Source organism: Leucopleurus acutus, assembly GCF_964270905.1.
Source record: "Leucopleurus acutus genome assembly, chromosome: 9".
NCBI lineage: Eukaryota > Metazoa > Chordata > Mammalia > Artiodactyla > Delphinidae > Leucopleurus > Leucopleurus acutus.
The window spans coordinates 41,657,926-41,676,497 of NC_139144.1; the positions used below are offsets into that span (position 1 = coordinate 41,657,926).

General features: G+C 34.6%; 1 protein-coding gene across 6 annotated transcripts in view; it reads left to right on the top strand.

Annotated features, from left to right (window-relative positions):
• Positions 1-18,572, top strand: part of DGKB (diacylglycerol kinase beta) — a gene marked incomplete at both ends in the record, with an annotated part of 637,756 nt that overhangs the window by 198,894 nt on the left and 420,290 nt on the right. For all 6 annotated transcript variants that reach the window (XM_082846621.1, XM_082846623.1, XM_082846625.1 and 3 more), the window contains 2 exons: positions 8,107-8,180; positions 11,420-11,494. In XM_082846621.1, the coding sequence (XP_082702747.1) occupies positions 8,107-8,180; positions 11,420-11,494 (149 nt within the window). The remainder of the gene's footprint in view (positions 1-8,106; positions 8,181-11,419; positions 11,495-18,572) is intronic.

Sequence of the window (18,572 nt, forward strand, 5' to 3'; positions counted from 1 at the left end):
GTTTTGGCAAATTATTACTACATATATACCTTTATTATATACATATGCATTATTTATTTCTATGTATACGTTCTCCGCACATATTATATCTATTTGGAAGTGATTTTGACTCACAAAATGTCTTCAGAAAATAATAAAATGAACTCTACTTGTGTGGAATTTTTTTCTAAATCAATAATAAAAATAAAGAATCTGGGCTTCCCTGGTGGCATAGTGGTTAAGAATCCACCTGCCAATGCAGGGGACATGGGTTCGAGCCCTGGTCTGGGAATATCCCACATGCCTTGGAGCAACTAAGCCCATGTGCCACAATTACTGAGCCTGCGCTCTAGAGCCTGCGAGCCACAACTAATGAGCCTGAGTGCCACAACTACTGAGCCCGAGTGCCACAACTACTGAAGTCCACACACCTAGAGCCCATGCTCCACAATGAAGAGTAGCCCCTGCTCACCACAGCTAGAGAAAGCCCGCGCGCAGCAACGAAGACCCAACACAGCCATAAATAAATTAATCTTACAAAAAAGAAAGTTTATTTAATAAAATCTATTATAATTTATCCATATCTTCCAATATTTTAAGTTGAAATTAAAACTCCATGTATATTTCTAGTTTAAATTAACACAGGTAGCTCAAAATCATGTTTTGAGTACTTTAAAAACCTCTAAATTACCCCTAGGGTCTCTGACATCAAAAGTAACATTTCTTTCCATCTGTATTTTAAGGCATCCTACAGATTGAATCTATTGTAATTATTTGCCTGTTTCTCAGTCAAACATGAGCACAGTCAAAGAATTTGGCTTAATCTATGGATTAAGTTCTTTTGTTTTGTTTTCCTACCTATACGTTTCTCTCTTTCAATTTTTAATTCCTTTCCTTAAGAATAGGCTTCAAGTTTCATGTTCTCCAAGAAAATTTACCAACCTCTTACCGCACAAAGATATATTATGTCACATAGTTGTGTTCAGTATACATGATTTTATATCTTTTTTTCATTTTATCTGTGATTCTGCGGGTTATTATGTCTTTTATATTTCTTAATTTACAAGCACAGTTGAGAGCACACAGTAGTTGCCTAAATGCTTGCTTCTTCATTGTTTTGAATATCTCATTGAAAATTTAATAATTATTGCTTAAATATTGATAACCAGTTTACTGCTTTGTTTTGACATAATAAAACACATTGAGAATAGAATATTGTTCATGAATTATTAAACTCAAATGTAAAAAGAGGAAATTGGGAACAATAAATTTATTTATATTGGTTAGAGAGTATAGAAGTTAATTACCGAAAGAGAAAATCAGTGTCCACACCTTTTGAAAGGCATACTTGGGTGTTAAGCTATCTCATTGAAAGCCCCAAATATGAAATCTATTCATAATTTTGATAGCAAAAGCTTTTAGTTTGTTAAGTGATCCTGTGAAATTTTTAGTGGAAAATAATCAACATTTGTAGTTTTAATAAGTCAATTGACAATATCAATTAGTTTAAATCTTTAGTTGCTCTGGGTTCCTGCAATGAAAATAACAAAAGGGAAACCTAATTTTAAAATTCAAGTATATTTTACATATGGCTAGGCACATACTTCTCAACATGGAAGGGAAACACTCATCATTTGTTAAACAGTATATGCTAGGCACTGTGATGATATTTTATGTGTATTAAGTGACACCTCTCAATGAACATATGAGATAATTATGAATTCTTAACTCTAACATATGATAAATATTATTATTAGCACTTTAAAAATGAGCATATTGATGTTCTGAAGTCAAATTATTCCTAGGCCCTCACAGTTAGTGAGGTGTGAATGAGGACCATGTGACTCAGAGTTTGTTTTACTCCTAAAATCCCTGTCTCCTTGGTTAACAAATTTTAACAGGTCCAGAAATGCTATATTTCTGACCACCTTGCTCTTGCATGTACTATTACATTCTTGCAAAGTTTGAAATAAAAAGCATGAATGCACTAGAATTATAACTGCTTTAGTCTCAGTTTCCTAAGATTTGTGTAGTTACATCTGACTTTACTCAGACATCAGAACCAAAATTAAATGGTGCATGTGGAGTGTTCTAAAGACTTTAAACTGACATAGCAATATAAGTTGTGTTTTCTTTTTTATTCAAAAAGGATCCAAAATTTTCAATCTTATTACAACTAAATTAGTCACATCAAAAACAATAGGTGATTAACTTTCTCTGTGGATGTGTTTCATTTCTCTAACCAGATAGTGACTTTTCATAGCTTTCTTTGACATATAAAAGTGTCAGGTAAAGTTGTCAGTTAGCAAAGGGAAGACATCAGCCCTTATAAAACAGCAGTAAGTACATACATCATCATTAAAATTTTTTTACTTAAAAAAAAATTGGTATATAATCACATGCAGTGGTCTGTTTCACCTCAGCAGAATGGACTAAAATATGATGCACATAGGTATTCACATAATTTGGGAGAAAATATTTAAAAGGTAAGAGAATAAAATTATTGGATAACCATTTCATACAAAATGGAAAAATAAGTCATTTTTGTTGTGGTAATCAATTTTAAAATAATAAAATGCTTATTCTTTATCATAAAAGGTAAAAAGTTCTTACAGAAAATTAATTCTTTCTGCAAGTTTTAAAAATTATATATGTATGTCATAAAAAAGCATTGAGTTGCAGCCCAGTTTGCATATAACTCGGTGACAGAAGAGATTTACACTACTTAAAGACTATTAATCATAGTTAAGCACATTCATCTTACTTCTTTCCAGCTAACCAGCATAATGATCAGGATTATTATTTCTAATTAGAGGAAGTAATAGATCATGTATAACCTTAGGATGAGTCTCATTAATTAACCCCAGTCCTAGGGGACTTCAAATAGAGGTGGTTAGGTACTCCGTCTTTGTCATCACTCATACCATAGGTTTACACTTAATACATATGATCAAATGTCATTGAAACTACAGTTCCTTAACGTGCAATAGATGTGAAAATACAGATGATTATCCACATGTGAACAAATAAGTAAAAAAACAGAACTGTTGTTTAAACTGTATTAAGCCGACGTTACCGTGTCCCTAATTATTCTTTGAAAAAAGTTTCCAAGCATAAGCATCACTTGCAAACCAAAAAGTCTAGTTTGTAATACTCTTAGCAAAAGATAAAAAGGGGAACTTTTATACTGAAATATCTAAAACTGAACTAGTGTTTTCCCCACCACAACTGCTTTTCTCTATCCCTACTGTCTTTATTATTTGTAATATCTCATCCTTATAGTTCCCAATACTGTAAACATACATATATGCACTATACAGAAATGTATAGAGTGTGTATAAAATTAACTCCTTTTCTTTGATGATATGTGTGTGTATGCCCACTTGGAGTCCTCAGGCCTGTTGATTCTTATAATCAGCTCTTCACTGTCATTTTAACTCCCTAAGTCCAGAATTACTATTCTATACTTTGAGTATATAACAACCTCTAAAATGAGTCCATGTCTCCATCCATATAATGTGCTAGGTTATAAATGGAATGAAAGAAATGGAACTGAATAAGATAAGATGTGTCAGGGCTGAGAGTTGGAGTTGTCTATAATTTTAAGTCAGATAGTGGGATTAGGCCTCATTAAGAAGTGAAGAGTAGGGACATCTCCAAGAACTTTGGCCCATGGAACTGCAATGATGAAGTTGCCATTGACTGAGATGGAAAAGAATCTGGATGAATAAAGTTTGGAACGAAATTTCTGATGCTGTTAGATATCCAAATGGAAATGTCGAGCAGGCAGACAGATATGTGAATCTAGAATTCAGGGGTGAGGACGGTTATTAATTTGGGAGTGAAAGGCATATTGATGGCACTAAGGGAGAGCATATCTGTAGAAAGGAATGGTTGAACTGGGATCCCAAACCAGTCTGACCCTAAAGTCCTATTCTTCAGTGTTTACTCTATATGATTGAAACTGCCCCTTTATGTGAGTAAATACAATCTCACGTGATTAGCTCTATTCTTTATAGAGGAGAATCCATTCTGTTTGCTCTTGCAGTGTCCTTCACACCTAATTTATAACCATTCTGCAAGATTTCAAGTACCACACATGCTGTAAAATATTCCTGAACACTTTCTCCCACCGTCAGTATTTTCTTTGTTATACTGTATTACCCTATCCTGATGTTATTTTTGTTTGTTTGTTTGTTTTTGCGGTTCGCGGGTCTCTCACTGTTGTGGCCTCTTCCATTGCGGAGCACAGGCTCCGGACGCGCAGGCTCAGCGGCCATGGCTCACTGGCCTAGCCGCTCGGTGGCATGTGGGATCTTCCCGGACCGGGGCACGAACCCGTGTCCCCTGCATCGGCAGGCGGACTCTCAACCACTGCGCCACCAGGGAAGCCCCCCGATGTTTTTTTTTAAAACTGTTTTGAGAAGCCCAGGACTCCGTAGAGATGCCTCAAGCACAAGAGTGGGGTGATGGGAAGCTGAGAACAGGTTCAGGGTTCTTTCACACTTCAGACATAGTAATTTGCTTTTCATCTGTTTTATATACTGTTCCACTTGAAATTACTTCAAGTGCTATAAAAATATTTACTTCCAAGATCAAATAGTTTTAGGCTAACAGAATTTTTAAAAGACTTGTATTTTTGTCTAACTGCTTCCCATCCTGCTAAAGTCTATAACAAAATGCATATGACATTTTAGGATGACAGTACATCACTTTTCAAAATAAATGAGTTTTATATCTTATTTCAGAATTATTGTATGAAAGTAAAAAACCAAAATTTGTCCTGTTAAAGACTATATTAGATACAGTTCAAAAGAGAATTAGTGAACTTGAATATAAAATTGATACATTAGTGCTATCTAATCCTTAGATCCCATTCAGGTTTCACGAGTTGTCTCAATAATGGCTTTTATAACAAAAGCAGCTAGTCCAGAATTGTGTTAAGTTCTCTATTTTGGTGGTCGTGCTATGTTTACATAAGAGAATGTCCTCATATGTAGGCAATCCTAAAACTCAGGGTTCTTTTACTAAGGATGAAGAGGAATACGAGAATTAAGTGACAAATTGCAGTCTCTGTCACTAAGATGCTGCTTCTTATTTCAGGACTATTAGTGAACACAGAAGTTGTTTATTTTTAACTTGTAGATTTGAAAATGGCTATGCAGTACTGTAGGTCTTTGGCTCTCAAATCTAAAAAACGCTGCCTTTGGTCTCCTGGCACCTAAATTTACTCTGCTCGATTGACCTTCTTTTTATAGTACCAAAGTTTAGCAGAATTTAAAAGCTTTTTGAATGAGCATTGAAAATGATACTGATTTGCCTGAAACCTTGACATTTCTTGTATAAATACCACCATTAAATGATCCCCTAAAACCAGAGTTTTAGTGGGTTTGATATTGAATCACATACTACTCCTTAAATGGAGATTACATTAGGTCAGGTGTTTTAATCTGTTAGAATCATTGTCAAAGGGGTATTCCACAGTCCCTGTTAACTTACAAATAAATATCTAAAGTTTCCAATTTTTATACAGTCTTATTTTACAAGCATAATTTATGTTAAGGGGATATGTGAGGAAAAGTTGGCTAATTTGATTTTATTATTTCCTGTACTTCCGTTTTGGGTTCTTGACTTTTATCACTTGTAGAGTATCATCGTTATCCTGAATTCTTTATCTATATTCTCTCCTATTTTTCTAATCCATTTGATCTAATTATCCATCTACTCACCCCTAAAAATGACATCTAGGTTTTTATATTTTTATATTTTTATATTTTCAGATCCTCTACAGACTGTAATATAGTTTAGTGGGATCTTTCTTTGTTTGTAATAGTGTTTCCTCAGAACACAATTTTGTGTAGCGTGGTACTGTCCTTTATTTGATAAGTCATAATTATGCCTTTAAACACTTCAATTAATAAATATTTCTGAAAGTTATTCCAAAATATATTTTCAAATGAATATGGAAATTTGCCCAAATGAACTTAATGTAATTTCATGTAATGGTAAACTGAATATTGAATTTTGGGACGATCATCCTAATTAGTATTTGGATTCAGATGTTATGTTTTGCTAAAATATTTTAATTACCTTGAGAATCTCCCCTCTCTTTAAAAATAAGGAATAACAATTCAAATTAAATGCAAAAATCAACTAAAATCCACATTTGTTAGTCTTACTTTTTGCATGTGAAAACTTCAGGAGTTCTATCTGATTTTGTAATAGAATGAGAAGTAAAGGAAACTGAATACCAGTAGTCAGAGGTGTGTTTTGGTGTTTCTTTTAATGGGGGGAGGGGGAAGTCACATTGCAAGTTTATAGCACAGTGTCTTAAGCTAGTAGGTACTTTCTGTCCAGTAGCTGATTGAGCACATGGAGTTCAGGGGTGAAGAGCTGAGGAGTTACTACAGATCCAGCTTGTCCATCTCATCTCCCAACTGAATGAGAGACAAATCAAATTGTAAAGAGGACACATGGGACAAAACCCATGTGTCCTCTTTACAAGAGGAAGTAAAACAGAGTCAGAAAGAATAGATTGTAATGGGAACAAGTTGGGTAAGAGTATAAGAATTGAGAATATTTTACTCAACCTTCTCATATAGTGTGAAGATTTCAACAATTTCCCAGTGCCTATACTCATTAGAAAAATGGCATTTCACAAGAATTGGAGGAAAATATGTTGGTAGGGTATTTTAACTTATATTGTTTAAACAAAAGGAAGAAGCTGATATGGTAAAATGGTTGTTTTTAGTCTTCTCATTAAATATTTCAGGTACTTTCTAAGGGAAAAATACTAGAGCAATGAAGGACACTTTGACTCTACTTTCAAAAAGTAAATTGATCTAAAACTTTTCAACTTAATATTTAGAGGACCGCATTGGTTGCATATTTTTGTTATTAAAATATTGTTTTATCAAACTATGTTTAGATGGGAGTTACATAGGTATACACTGAATAGGAATACTCTTATTTAAAACAGCTTACCTCTTAACATTGACTTCAAGTAAAATACAAGTGTTCTCCTTTGCCACTCTATCAAAAACAGTTTCTGCCCCCAACCGATGAAGTGCTAGCACCTTACCTGCTTTATTTCTGGTGATACTTTTCACTACAAAATGTATATTTATTTGTTTCTCTTTTTTAAAAATATTTATTTATTTATTTTTTTGGCTGCGTCGGGTTTTAGTTGCAGCATGTGGGATCTTTGCTGTGGCATGCGGGGTCTTTCCCTGCAGCACAGGCTTCTCTCTAGTTGTGGCGCGTGGGCTTCCCCGCAGCATGTGGGATCATAGTTCCCTGACCAGGGATTGAACCCGTGTGCCCTGCATTGGAAGGTGGATTCTTAACCACTGGACTACTAGGGAAGTCCCTATTTGTTTGTTTCTTGTCTGTTTCTCCACCAGAATATAAGCTCCACTAAGACAGGCACTTGTTTTGGTTAAAAGGAGAATGTATAGTGATGAAAGCAGTGCACGGCATATAGGGACACAGTCAATTTAATAGATTCCTGTTTAGCAAATAGACTGGATTAACTGGCATCTCTTCTCAAGCAGGAAAAGAAAGCATGGAGGAAACATCGTATAGATGGGGACTCTGACTGAAAGTGGCCTCAAACCATCTTATTTAGATACTAGTTTACAAGTGGTCGGGAAGATGGATTCCAAATGTGCTATAAAGCTCTAAAGTAGGGATTGTCTGTAAGAGTAGGGCTCACTTAGACTTTGATCCCTTTCTTTTCTAATCTTTTCTACCACCATAATCCGCTCTATTCTGGATGGTTTACGCACGATCCCACGAATTGTACCTATTGTTTTCATCTCCTAGCTATTGAGAGGTTATTCCCTTTTCATAGCTGCCTTCCCCTCTGCCCTATTCCTAGCTAGAAAAATCACCTCTTAGTGGAGAGGGTATTTATTTTGATATATATGGAGTCAAAGCACAGGATTTAATTATGTTGCTAATTAGATCTATCTGTTATCTATCTATCCTCTATCCACATTACAGAACAAAAGAACCATATTCTTGAATTTGCTAATTGGCATTTCACGACTTAGAAATGACGGGGGGGGGGGGTTCTCTTTATATATAATATAAATAATTTGTCCACATATTCAACTTTTCTTCTAGATCACTCCTGTTCCTGGTACTCATCCACTTTTAGTTTTTGTGAACCCCAAAAGTGGTGGGAAGCAAGGAGAACGGTATGTTTTTAAATATCACATTTATTTACTATGTTATATATCTGTAAAAAGATAAACTAAATTTATAGTATAAAAACATTTAAAAATATTATACCTCATGGTTCACTAATTTTAATGTGAAATAAGTGTTGCTATCATCTCTATATAACAATGTATATTGGTATGATCTCTCCTTGTTTTTACAGTTGAAATTTTAATATAATAATGGCCTTTTGTAGATATTTTTATTATCATATCTCAGGTGTCTGAATTCTCTCTACCCTGCCTATCACCCCTAGCCATTAACAAGGAGCTTTGCATACAACATGGCTCCATAAATACTGTTGAATGAAAATTGGTTCTCTAAATGGTCAACAAGGTGACTTCAGGTAAATGATTGCCCAGTAGTTAGAAACAGAATTTATATCCAGCTTCTAGACAAAATATATTACAATGATTTTCTGCATGTTCATTTGGAGAACATGATGCCATATATCCTGGAGAAGCACAGTATATTTAATCAGAATAACAATGAGCTGCATTACCAGGTATCTCAGTATTCATGTGGACAACAAAAAATTTTCCTTTTTGTAAAATTAATGATTAAATCATAATATTTAATAAAAATCTGAAAATCACCACATTGAAGAGTAAATCTTATGTCCTTCTAAGAAGGAGTGTCAGAAACAGAAATGCAGTTGTACCCTTCTTAATAATTTCTAGAACTCTTCACTAATTCCAGCCAAAAAATGAGCAATCAGATAAAAGCACTCACACAGATGCTATGATAATAAAATAGAAATTTACATTGTGGTTTCACCAAATAATGAAATTGAAATGTTTCCATGAATAAAGGAATTTTGAAAAGTAATTTCCTTTCCTACCATTTAACTTTCCAGCTTCATTTCAATTAAATGAAGAATGGTCATTTTCCATTCAACAAAATATTATTTCTACTTAAAAAGTTTTCCCTTTTATAGTTATACTTTTAACTCTGCTAAACAAGACAAGTTATTTTAAATAACTAGTGACTTAATAATATAAAATATTTACAATGCTTTATTAAAGAGAATAATTGCCTCACTTTTAGGTATATAAATGAATAATGATGCTAAAATTATTTTCTCCTTTCCTACTCACAGTTTGTTAGTTGTATATATTATGGATATCTTGAAAAAGAAGTAAACTCTTCACAAAGCATTAGATGAAACTTAAATTCATGTTGGAAATAAGAAACAAATGAAGTATCAAGTGAAAAAAATATATTTCAAATGGAAACATTCCCCTCAAATTAAGATAACATTAATAATGTAGAATGACCCTTAATTGAATATCTGCCTCCCTCTTCTCCCAGTACATAAAAATAATGTTCTTTAAATTACAAAATATGTATCTACAGATAGATGCACTGAAGTCATCAGTGAATTAAATTTAATGGGGGAGAGGGAGGATATTTGAGTGCTCCTATATGCACACCCACTTATGCTTTGTCCTTTATACACCCACAAGGACCGTTCAAAGTCAAAAGAATTATAAATATGTTTAAAGGAGATCTATTATTAATGCAGTCATAAATTCTCCTGAATGCATAAGAAGCATCTTTCACAAATAATGGAATTCTATTCAGGGTTTTCCTTTCAAAATATGTAGGTTTTCTTCTTCGATGTATTAGATAAGCAGAAAAAGGTAACAATTATATATTCACACATAGTTTCCCATACCAGTCAACAGGTGTGAAAATGTTCACACATCATTCAGACAGCAACACTTGAGGGAATCCAGTCTCTACTAGGAACTGGGGATGAGACAGAAGACACGGTCATACAGGGAGGCAGACACGTAAACAGATTTACTACAGTAACCCCAAGGCAAAAGCTAAGCTAGGAATGTTTAAAATAAAAGTGCTATGGAAGTTCAGAGGAAGAAATGATTGTCTCTGAAGACTCAGAAGTCTAGCTTTTGAGTTGGTTCTGATATAAGTAGATGTTTGCCAGGTGAAGGAAGAAAAAAGACAGATGTGTGGAAAGAGGTGTGGTGTTTTGGTAGGGAACCAAGAGATATTCAGCGAGGTTGAAGTTTAAGAGGAAGGAGGAAAAAGACGAGACATAAACTATTTTAAATATAATAAAATATTTAATAAGTAATTTGCGGGCTTCCCTGGTGGCGCAGTGGTTGAGAGTCTGCCTGCCAATGCAGGGGACACGGGTTCATGCCCCTGTCCGGGAAGATCCCACACGCTGCAGAGCGGCTGGGCCCGTGAGCCACGGCCGCTGAGCCTGCGCGTCCGGAGCCTGTGCTCCGCAACGGGAGAGGCCACAACAGTGAGAGGCCCGCATACTGCAAAAAAAAAAAAAAAAAAAGTAACTTGCCACTGACAGGAACTTTTCATCATGGAAACAACATGACTGTACTTAAATAGAAGTACAGAAGAAGGCTGAATAGGCAAGACTTTTACAAAGCTGGTGAGAGAACTTGTAAAGCAGTGAGAATAACCAGGTATGATAGACATTACTCAGTTAGAAGGTGCAGGATTGTCCTCGATTTTAGGTGCTGGGGAAAAGGAGGTTCTGAGAATGACTCTAAGATCATTCTTGAGATGCTAGGTGATATCATTATTCAAGATCTAGAATGTGAGGGTATTGCACAAGGACGTGGGAGGCTATAAGTAGATATTTGGAGAGTTTCAGTACACATAATATGAATATGTTAAGATATATAGTAATATTTTCACATGTATATATAAAAACTAATTTTAAAAACCAAATATATTCCTTCACTTTTAATATTTTGTCTCAGAATTCTGATATGGGATGTGTGTGTACTTAGAAACATTTCTGTTGCATTTGTTATGCAAAGATTGAGTTCTTTCAGAAAAAAATGAATTATTTAATATGTGCCTGTAGAAATCGTTTAGCAATTTTGTGATCTAGCTCATCAAGATGATTGTTCATGTGAAATAATTAAGCAGCTAAAGTCACAGTATTTACTTTCATGCATACAGTGTCCAATCCCATTTTACATATGGGATAAGTAACTTTCATCTCTGTTACATTGGCCCAATAATCTGTAAATTTCCCAAGGATCTATTAAGAGAAGATATTTAACTAATTGTATAGTGATATTTTAAAATATTAATTTGAACTCTTATTAGCTAAATAACATTCAAAAGCAGGGTAGAGGGTGTTCTAAACGCATGTGCATATTTAGAATAAAAATATCACTAAATTTTATTTTTTCCTTCCATATTTTCATCTTTATAGAATTTACAGAAAATTCCAATATCTGCTAAATCCTCGTCAGGTTTACAGTCTTGCTGGAAATGGACCAATGCCAGGGTAAGCCTATATATATTATTACCATTAATTCATTTAACACTAATTAATTAAATAAGCAGCCAGACAAACGTAGAAGTAATTTTATTCAAATACAGCAGCCAGATTAGTATACAAAACAACGTTGAATATCAACTACATAAGAGAAACTGACGCAGGTGCTGTTTTTCAAAATGGCCTGTTTCAATAAGATTTTCCTCCTTTCTAAATATTGTGAAGTAATTCTCATACTGCTAGTAGTAATGTTAATAAGAATAATCACACCACAGACATACACATATATTAGCTGGGTCCTTAAATTACTAAACCATCTATGTGTTAGAAGAACTGCTCTCCTTCCGTTTATTAAATATAGGACATAGATCTACTACAGAATAAAAAAACCTTTTTTTTAAATTCTTCTCGTTAACAAAGAATGGAAATCATAATATGATTTTTTCACTTACTACTTACAAACTCTAATACATATCACTCTTTTATAAGATACTTTATTAATAGGCAAGGTGTAGTGAAATACAATTATTTTTCAACAGATACATATACTTTTGATATCACAAGTATGCACTGAAATAATTCATCATTAACTTGGCCTAGTTAACTAATTAATGTCATTTTCTTCCACTGATCTGATTTCTCTCTATCAACATGATAGTAAACATTAGACCAGATGAAGTAGAGAAAAGCTCTATAACTAAACTTCTTTAAAAAAAACAAAATCGGTATGGTTAAAATAAGTCTTCTAGGTTATTCTCAGAAATGAGAAACCAAATGTTAAAATTGTCTTTTAAATGCTCAGAATAAAATTTATGCCATCGTATCTCATGTTAGATAAATGTAAATAATATGCAATTAATTAGCACAGGCTCCCACAATTATACTCATCTTTTTCTTCCATTGACTGCTACCTGTTGTCCAGGGCTAGTTTCCAAATGCTGAGCCATGATGTGTGGAACTCCTTGCTGTAGAAGGCAGGCTCACCACAGGAATTTAGTTCAGAACACTGCTTTTGTCAAACTCCAGACTCCACCAGGTAGAGGATCATGGTCAGATTATTGGCTAGGTGAGACACATGCTGGACTCCAGTTCCAGTCTAGTTAAAGACAAGGAAAAGTAAAGTCTTGATATTAACACAGAAGCTCAGTCAGGATGCCTCTTTTTCTTGTTCTTTAGTATTCTCTGAACTTCAAAGAAGTAGCTCTTAATCTGCAGGATTAAGGAATTTTGCATTAAGAAGTTTAGCTACTCCAAGACCTCTGTAGGTCCACCAGACCAAGTAAATCCAGGATTTGCTTGTATTTTATAGTTAAACTAAATACGTAATGACTCTGCTAATTATAAACCTTATCATTTAACCACCCTGTGTCGTCATGCTCTTTTCCGTGAAATGAAGGAATAGTACCTGCCTCATAGGCTAGTTATAAAATTAAGTTGGGTGTTACCCATGAAGCATATAAAAATGTGCTTACCACATAATATGTCCTCGATGACTGTTATTTGTTATCAGTATCATTTATTAATTAATCAATAACATAATCACTTTGTAGCTCTGTGTAAATTTATTGCAATAACCTTGATTTTAGCCTTGTTTTCTCATTTCTTTTTTTTTCCTACTCCACGTTAAATATCTATTACATGTTTCCTTTTACTCTTTAACTGTTAGCCATCCTATTATCTTCTCTAGTTTAATATACTGAAAAATAAAAGTAATAAGTGTACTTGTACAATTCCACGCTACAATGAATATTATTTAGAAATTAAGTTAAGGGCCCCACTTTAAGCACTACCACCTCTCAAGGATATTATTGTGAATTGTTTGTGCATATCCTCCAAGAACTTCTATAAATATAAAAACTACTGTATGTATAGAATGTATTCATATATATACAATGTATTCATATATAGACACACACATATATGTGTTGCATAGATAAATGGATTTTTTAATATAACTTAGACTGTAGTTTTTTTACTGCTCTGCAACTTGCTTCCTTTTACTCAAAAGCATATGGTGGATATTGTTTGAGTTCAGTAGATATTGATCAGTTTAAATGTTTTTAAGAGCTGCACAGTATTCCATAGTTTTGTTAACTATTCTGTTATTGGGAAATATTTATATTGCCTGCACTTTTAAGTAATTGGCATAATTTAAGTTAATGTCTATCAACTTATCTGTTTTTAGAAGCATATTCAAATATTTTCAGTTTTACTTCTCAGGTTCTGCCAAATTACTACACAAAAAGTTTGTATCAAATTATAATCCCAGCAGCAATATATAATGTTTTATTTCCCATGCCCTACTTTAAATTGGCTATCTTCAGTAATTTTTATTATTGTTAAATATACTAGGTGAAAATATATCCTTATCATTTTTATTTGCATGGCTAATCAGTTATAAAGTTGAATATGGCATTAGTTAGATTGACTTTTCTATAAACAACAGAAATATAATCTGGCTTATGATCCAAAATAGAGTTTACTGGAAAATTATGAAGTAGCTCATATAATTAATGGAAAAATGAAGAACTATGTTTCAGAAAGGATAGGAATCAGGACAATTTGAGGAAATTATGACTAAAAAGACAGAGTCCGTAGGAGTTACTGCTAAGAGAAATTGATTCCAATTGTTTCTGGTATTCTTGCTTTTATATTCAAAATTTATATCCCCAGGAGAAGCATATTTATTAGCCTCTCTTGTTTCCCATGCCACAGCCTTGGCTACTTTGGGATGGAGCATCTTGACTTAACAGTCCTGTGAAGACTATTATCTAAATTGTTTGTCTCCTCAAAGCCAAATGAGGATGCTATATAACCTAAGGATGAAAGATGAATTCTCGGTGGGAATAAACAATAGGTGTTCACCACGGTCCAACCATTGAGTTATCCAATATCTCTTCTTTTCTGAACATAAAAGTTGAAAAAAAAATACCATTCAACATATTGCTACTGCTAAATATGTAGCCAGAAATACACATCCTCCTAAAATGTAGACAATCCCAAGTCTCATATTGTTACTATATCCAGCTTCAAGTCCTGGTTCTCTAAAACATCTCTGGAGATGACTATTTTCTCCTTTCCCTTCATCCATTTGGTCTCAATATACAGAAATGTAATGAGAAAATTACATATTTAACTCTAAATATGAATTTCATTAAATGATATTCTTAATAATACAAAGAATAAAACACATGTAAAGTCTATAGTCCTGGTTTTACTACTGATTGAAAACTGTAGCTGAAACATACAACATTTCTCAGCTTCTTGGAAATGTTTCCCCAGCATAGTGACTCAAATATTTTTACCTGATAGGTCTGAGATTTTGGTAGTACTGCTTGTATAGGGCTGAATTTGTTTCTCGTGTGCCTTGAATGACAGGCGTGGTAGTACCTGACGGTATTAGTACTGTTTATCAAATATTTCCAGGTCTTCTGCCAGGCACTTGATCTTGATTTCAGTCCTTTCACCTTCGTATTAAGAGTGGCTATATGGCTTTCTCTTACAATAAATTGTGAGCAGAAAGTAAATTTTCCACTCTTTCTTTTCCTCTACCACAGTGACCAGCAGTATTCAATATTGGCCTGTTGGTTAGCTTGGATGCCAGAGTGAAAACCACGCGAGAGAGCCCCTACCCCCAGCCCCGCTTACCCCACGTCCCTGTAGAATGGATGATAAAGAAGCCTCTGTGACATTATGCCGTGAAGATTTTGGGTTGTTTGTGACTGTATGTAACCTAGCCCTTACAACTAAACCAATGATCGGAGTAGAGGTCCTATTAGTACTCCCTTTTCCCATTATATAGCAGCAAACCTAATTTCTCCTTGGGAATCAGAGTCAGTTATACCAGTTAACATCCTATCTGTCTTTTTGCCTGTTGGTCTAGTGGTATGAGGACCCTCAAAATGCCCAAGTGTTAGCTTCAATTCAATGAAAATTTTACTGTCTCATATGCTGCCATTCCTCTTTGGTGTTAAAACATCTCAACCATAAGAGTTCAAAACCAAGGGAATGTGAAGCAAAATATTTGAAAGTGAATGTATTAGTCAGTGTTCTTTAGTAAAACAGACCAATAGTACATATGTATAGAGAGAAACTTATTATAAGGAATTGGCTCACATGCTAATTGAGGTTGACAAATCCAAATCTGTAATTTGATCTTCCAGTTTGAGTCCAAAGGCTGGCAAGCTGCTGTAGAACTAGGAAGAATCAACATCCCAGTTCAAAGGTGATCAGGCTGGAAAATTTTCTCTTTCTTGGGTTAGGGTCTGCCTTTCGTTCTATCAGGCCTTCAGCTTATTAGATGGGGGTCACCCATTAGCGAGGGCAGTCTGCTTTATGAAGTCTACTGATTTAAATGTTAAATCTCATCTAAAAATACCCTCGCAGAAACACTCAAAATAATGCTTGATAAACTTTCTGGGCATCCGTGGCCCAGCCAATTTGACACATAAATTTAAGATTCACAGTGAGTATTAAGTGTAATTGTAAGTTTCCTCACCAAGCTTTACATTTAGGTTCCAGAACCATGTTTTCTGAATTGGGTAAAGCAGCATCGTATAGTTCAGAGCACATGATATAGCTGTTTGATCATACACCATTTAAGTGCCCCCACTGATTCAGTGATTGAGTCTTTAGTAGGTTATTTCAGTGTTCTATGGACAACTGTCTCTCCTTGATAAAACATATAAGAAGGCCTTTATGTCACAGGGGCATCAGCCCACTGTCTTTCTTCCTTCTCTGTGAAGGTATTCCTTGAAAGGAGACAGCAATATGTGAGACACTATGATAGTGGTTAAGGCATTCAGTAAGTCATTTGCTATGACCATTGACACAGGCATAATGGGAAAGAAAAGTAAATCCAATTGCTAGAACAAATGTCTAGTTAGTGAGGACAAATGGCTGCAGTTGCATTATGGAAAGGGTCCAGGGATTTTAGGCTACCCTTAAGTAGCTGGCTTAGGTTCCCTTGAGGTATAGCAACATATTGGAATTCACTAATTGGTTCATTTGATGACAGTTGAGTACTCCAGAGTCAGTACCTACTCTTCTTGTTGAAGATAAATTCATGTTGTTTATCCCTTCCAAAGCTTCCAACCCTACCAACATGAACATGAGTGTTTTGAACACTCACTGGGAGTGACTAAGAAAACTTGCTAACTGGCATTCCTTTGGAGCAATTATACTCCCAATTATGGGTCCATTATGAGAAATTCACTCATATAAATTTTGCTTCCATCACTAATTCTCCATTCTTATCCTTTCCGAGTCCTTAATAGTGTAAGAAATATTTGTTAGTCAGTACTATTAAATTGGTAAACTCTAAACATCTCTGTCCAGAAAAGGTAAACAGGACATTTTATTGTTTGAGATACTGCCCAGAGGTCAAATGGCATTCTTTTCTGTCCTCAAATTATTCCCAGTTTATTTGTACTGCCGTAGCAGCCTACCTCCAGCTACTTCTGATATATCATGGAGAGGCACTGGTAAATCTGTTTTTTTATCCTTAAACTGTGAGAATGGAGAACTCCCTATGAGGGCATAGGTATGGGTTGAAGGAGGGGTTGGGAGTACAGCCAGATTCAGAATATCTGAGTGGTGGGCTTAGGCACTTCAGTTTCTTAAAAGCTCCCCAGCTGATTATGTGGAGACAGCATGGAAAACCACTGATTTAGTAGATTAATTACTATATAATAGGTATTCTAGGCCATATTGATATGCTACAATTAGAGTAACTTCCCCATTAAATTTAAATAATTACTATAAATTCTTAGACAAGCATTAGTTTTTTGCACCAGCAACCTATCGTGATCTTTGTGTTTCACATTTTTCAAATTTAGAAAAGAAGTGTCTCATAGGCCTAGGTTTGGCCACGTGCCTACCGCATTGTTTGGGCCAATGCAGTTGGTTTCCTTGTTTGATAGACGTACCAAAACTGTATTCAGCAGCATGTTTCCCCACAGTCAAATAAGGCAAAACCAACAGATGCTCCAAACAAGCATTTTGTCTTATATATACTAAACTTTTGATTTCTTATGTAAAGCATATGCTCTTTTTTCTTTTTTTTAACATCTTTATTGGAGTATAATTGCTTTACAATGGTGTGTTAGTTTCTGCTTTATAACAAAGTGAATCAGCTATATATACATACACATATATCCCCATATCTCTTCCCTCTTGCATCTCCCTCCCTTCCACCCTCCCTATCCCACCCCTCTAGGTGGTCACAAGGCACCGAGCTGATCTCCCTGTGCTATGCGGCTGCTTCCCACTAGCTATCAGTTTTACACATGTGCTCTTTTATTTGCCTATTTTCCTTTCGATTTGTCTTTTTTGTGTTCATTTTAAAATCTTATTGTATAAATATTATCATTTTATATATGTTGCAAGTGTTTTCTTCTCATTTGTTCTGTGTGCTTTCAGTTTGTATATTTTGTTCTTTTTCTTGTCCATATAAATATATAAAATTTTCATTGCTAATTCTACACTGAATGATTTCTCAACTTTATATTTCAGAAAAACCTTTACTCAAGCCAAAATTACTGAAATATTGTTATGTCTTTTATTAATTTTTCATTTTGTTTTCAATTTCTAACCTTTAATCTTTAAAGATTACATTTTTCTTAGAGATGCGTTGACAGACTAGGATGATGTAGGCATGGAACATTTTTTTCCTTCAGATTGAAATCTAGCTGTCCCAACGAAAGCTGTTCATTTGTCCACTGTTTCACCACTGATTTGACGTACTTTATATATGGTGAAATAATATATATGTTAGACTGTTGCTTCCCTTTCCTTTGCTTCATGGATCTATTTGTTGATTCTCACTGGAGACTGTTTTATATAATGTAACTCCCTAATTCTCTCAAAATTTAATGACATTTACTCTCTTCAATGTGTTGTTATTGTCTCGAGTTTTTAAAGTATGAGTTTGAATGGAATTGTATTGAACTTCTACTTTCATCTCGATAACTATGAGAATGCCCTGTTCTATATCTGATGCCAGTGCCCAGGCTGCATGCCCAATGGTAGACGTGCACTTCTGTTAGAGAGCCGTTCCTCAGTTGTTATCCAGGAGGCAAACCCCCAG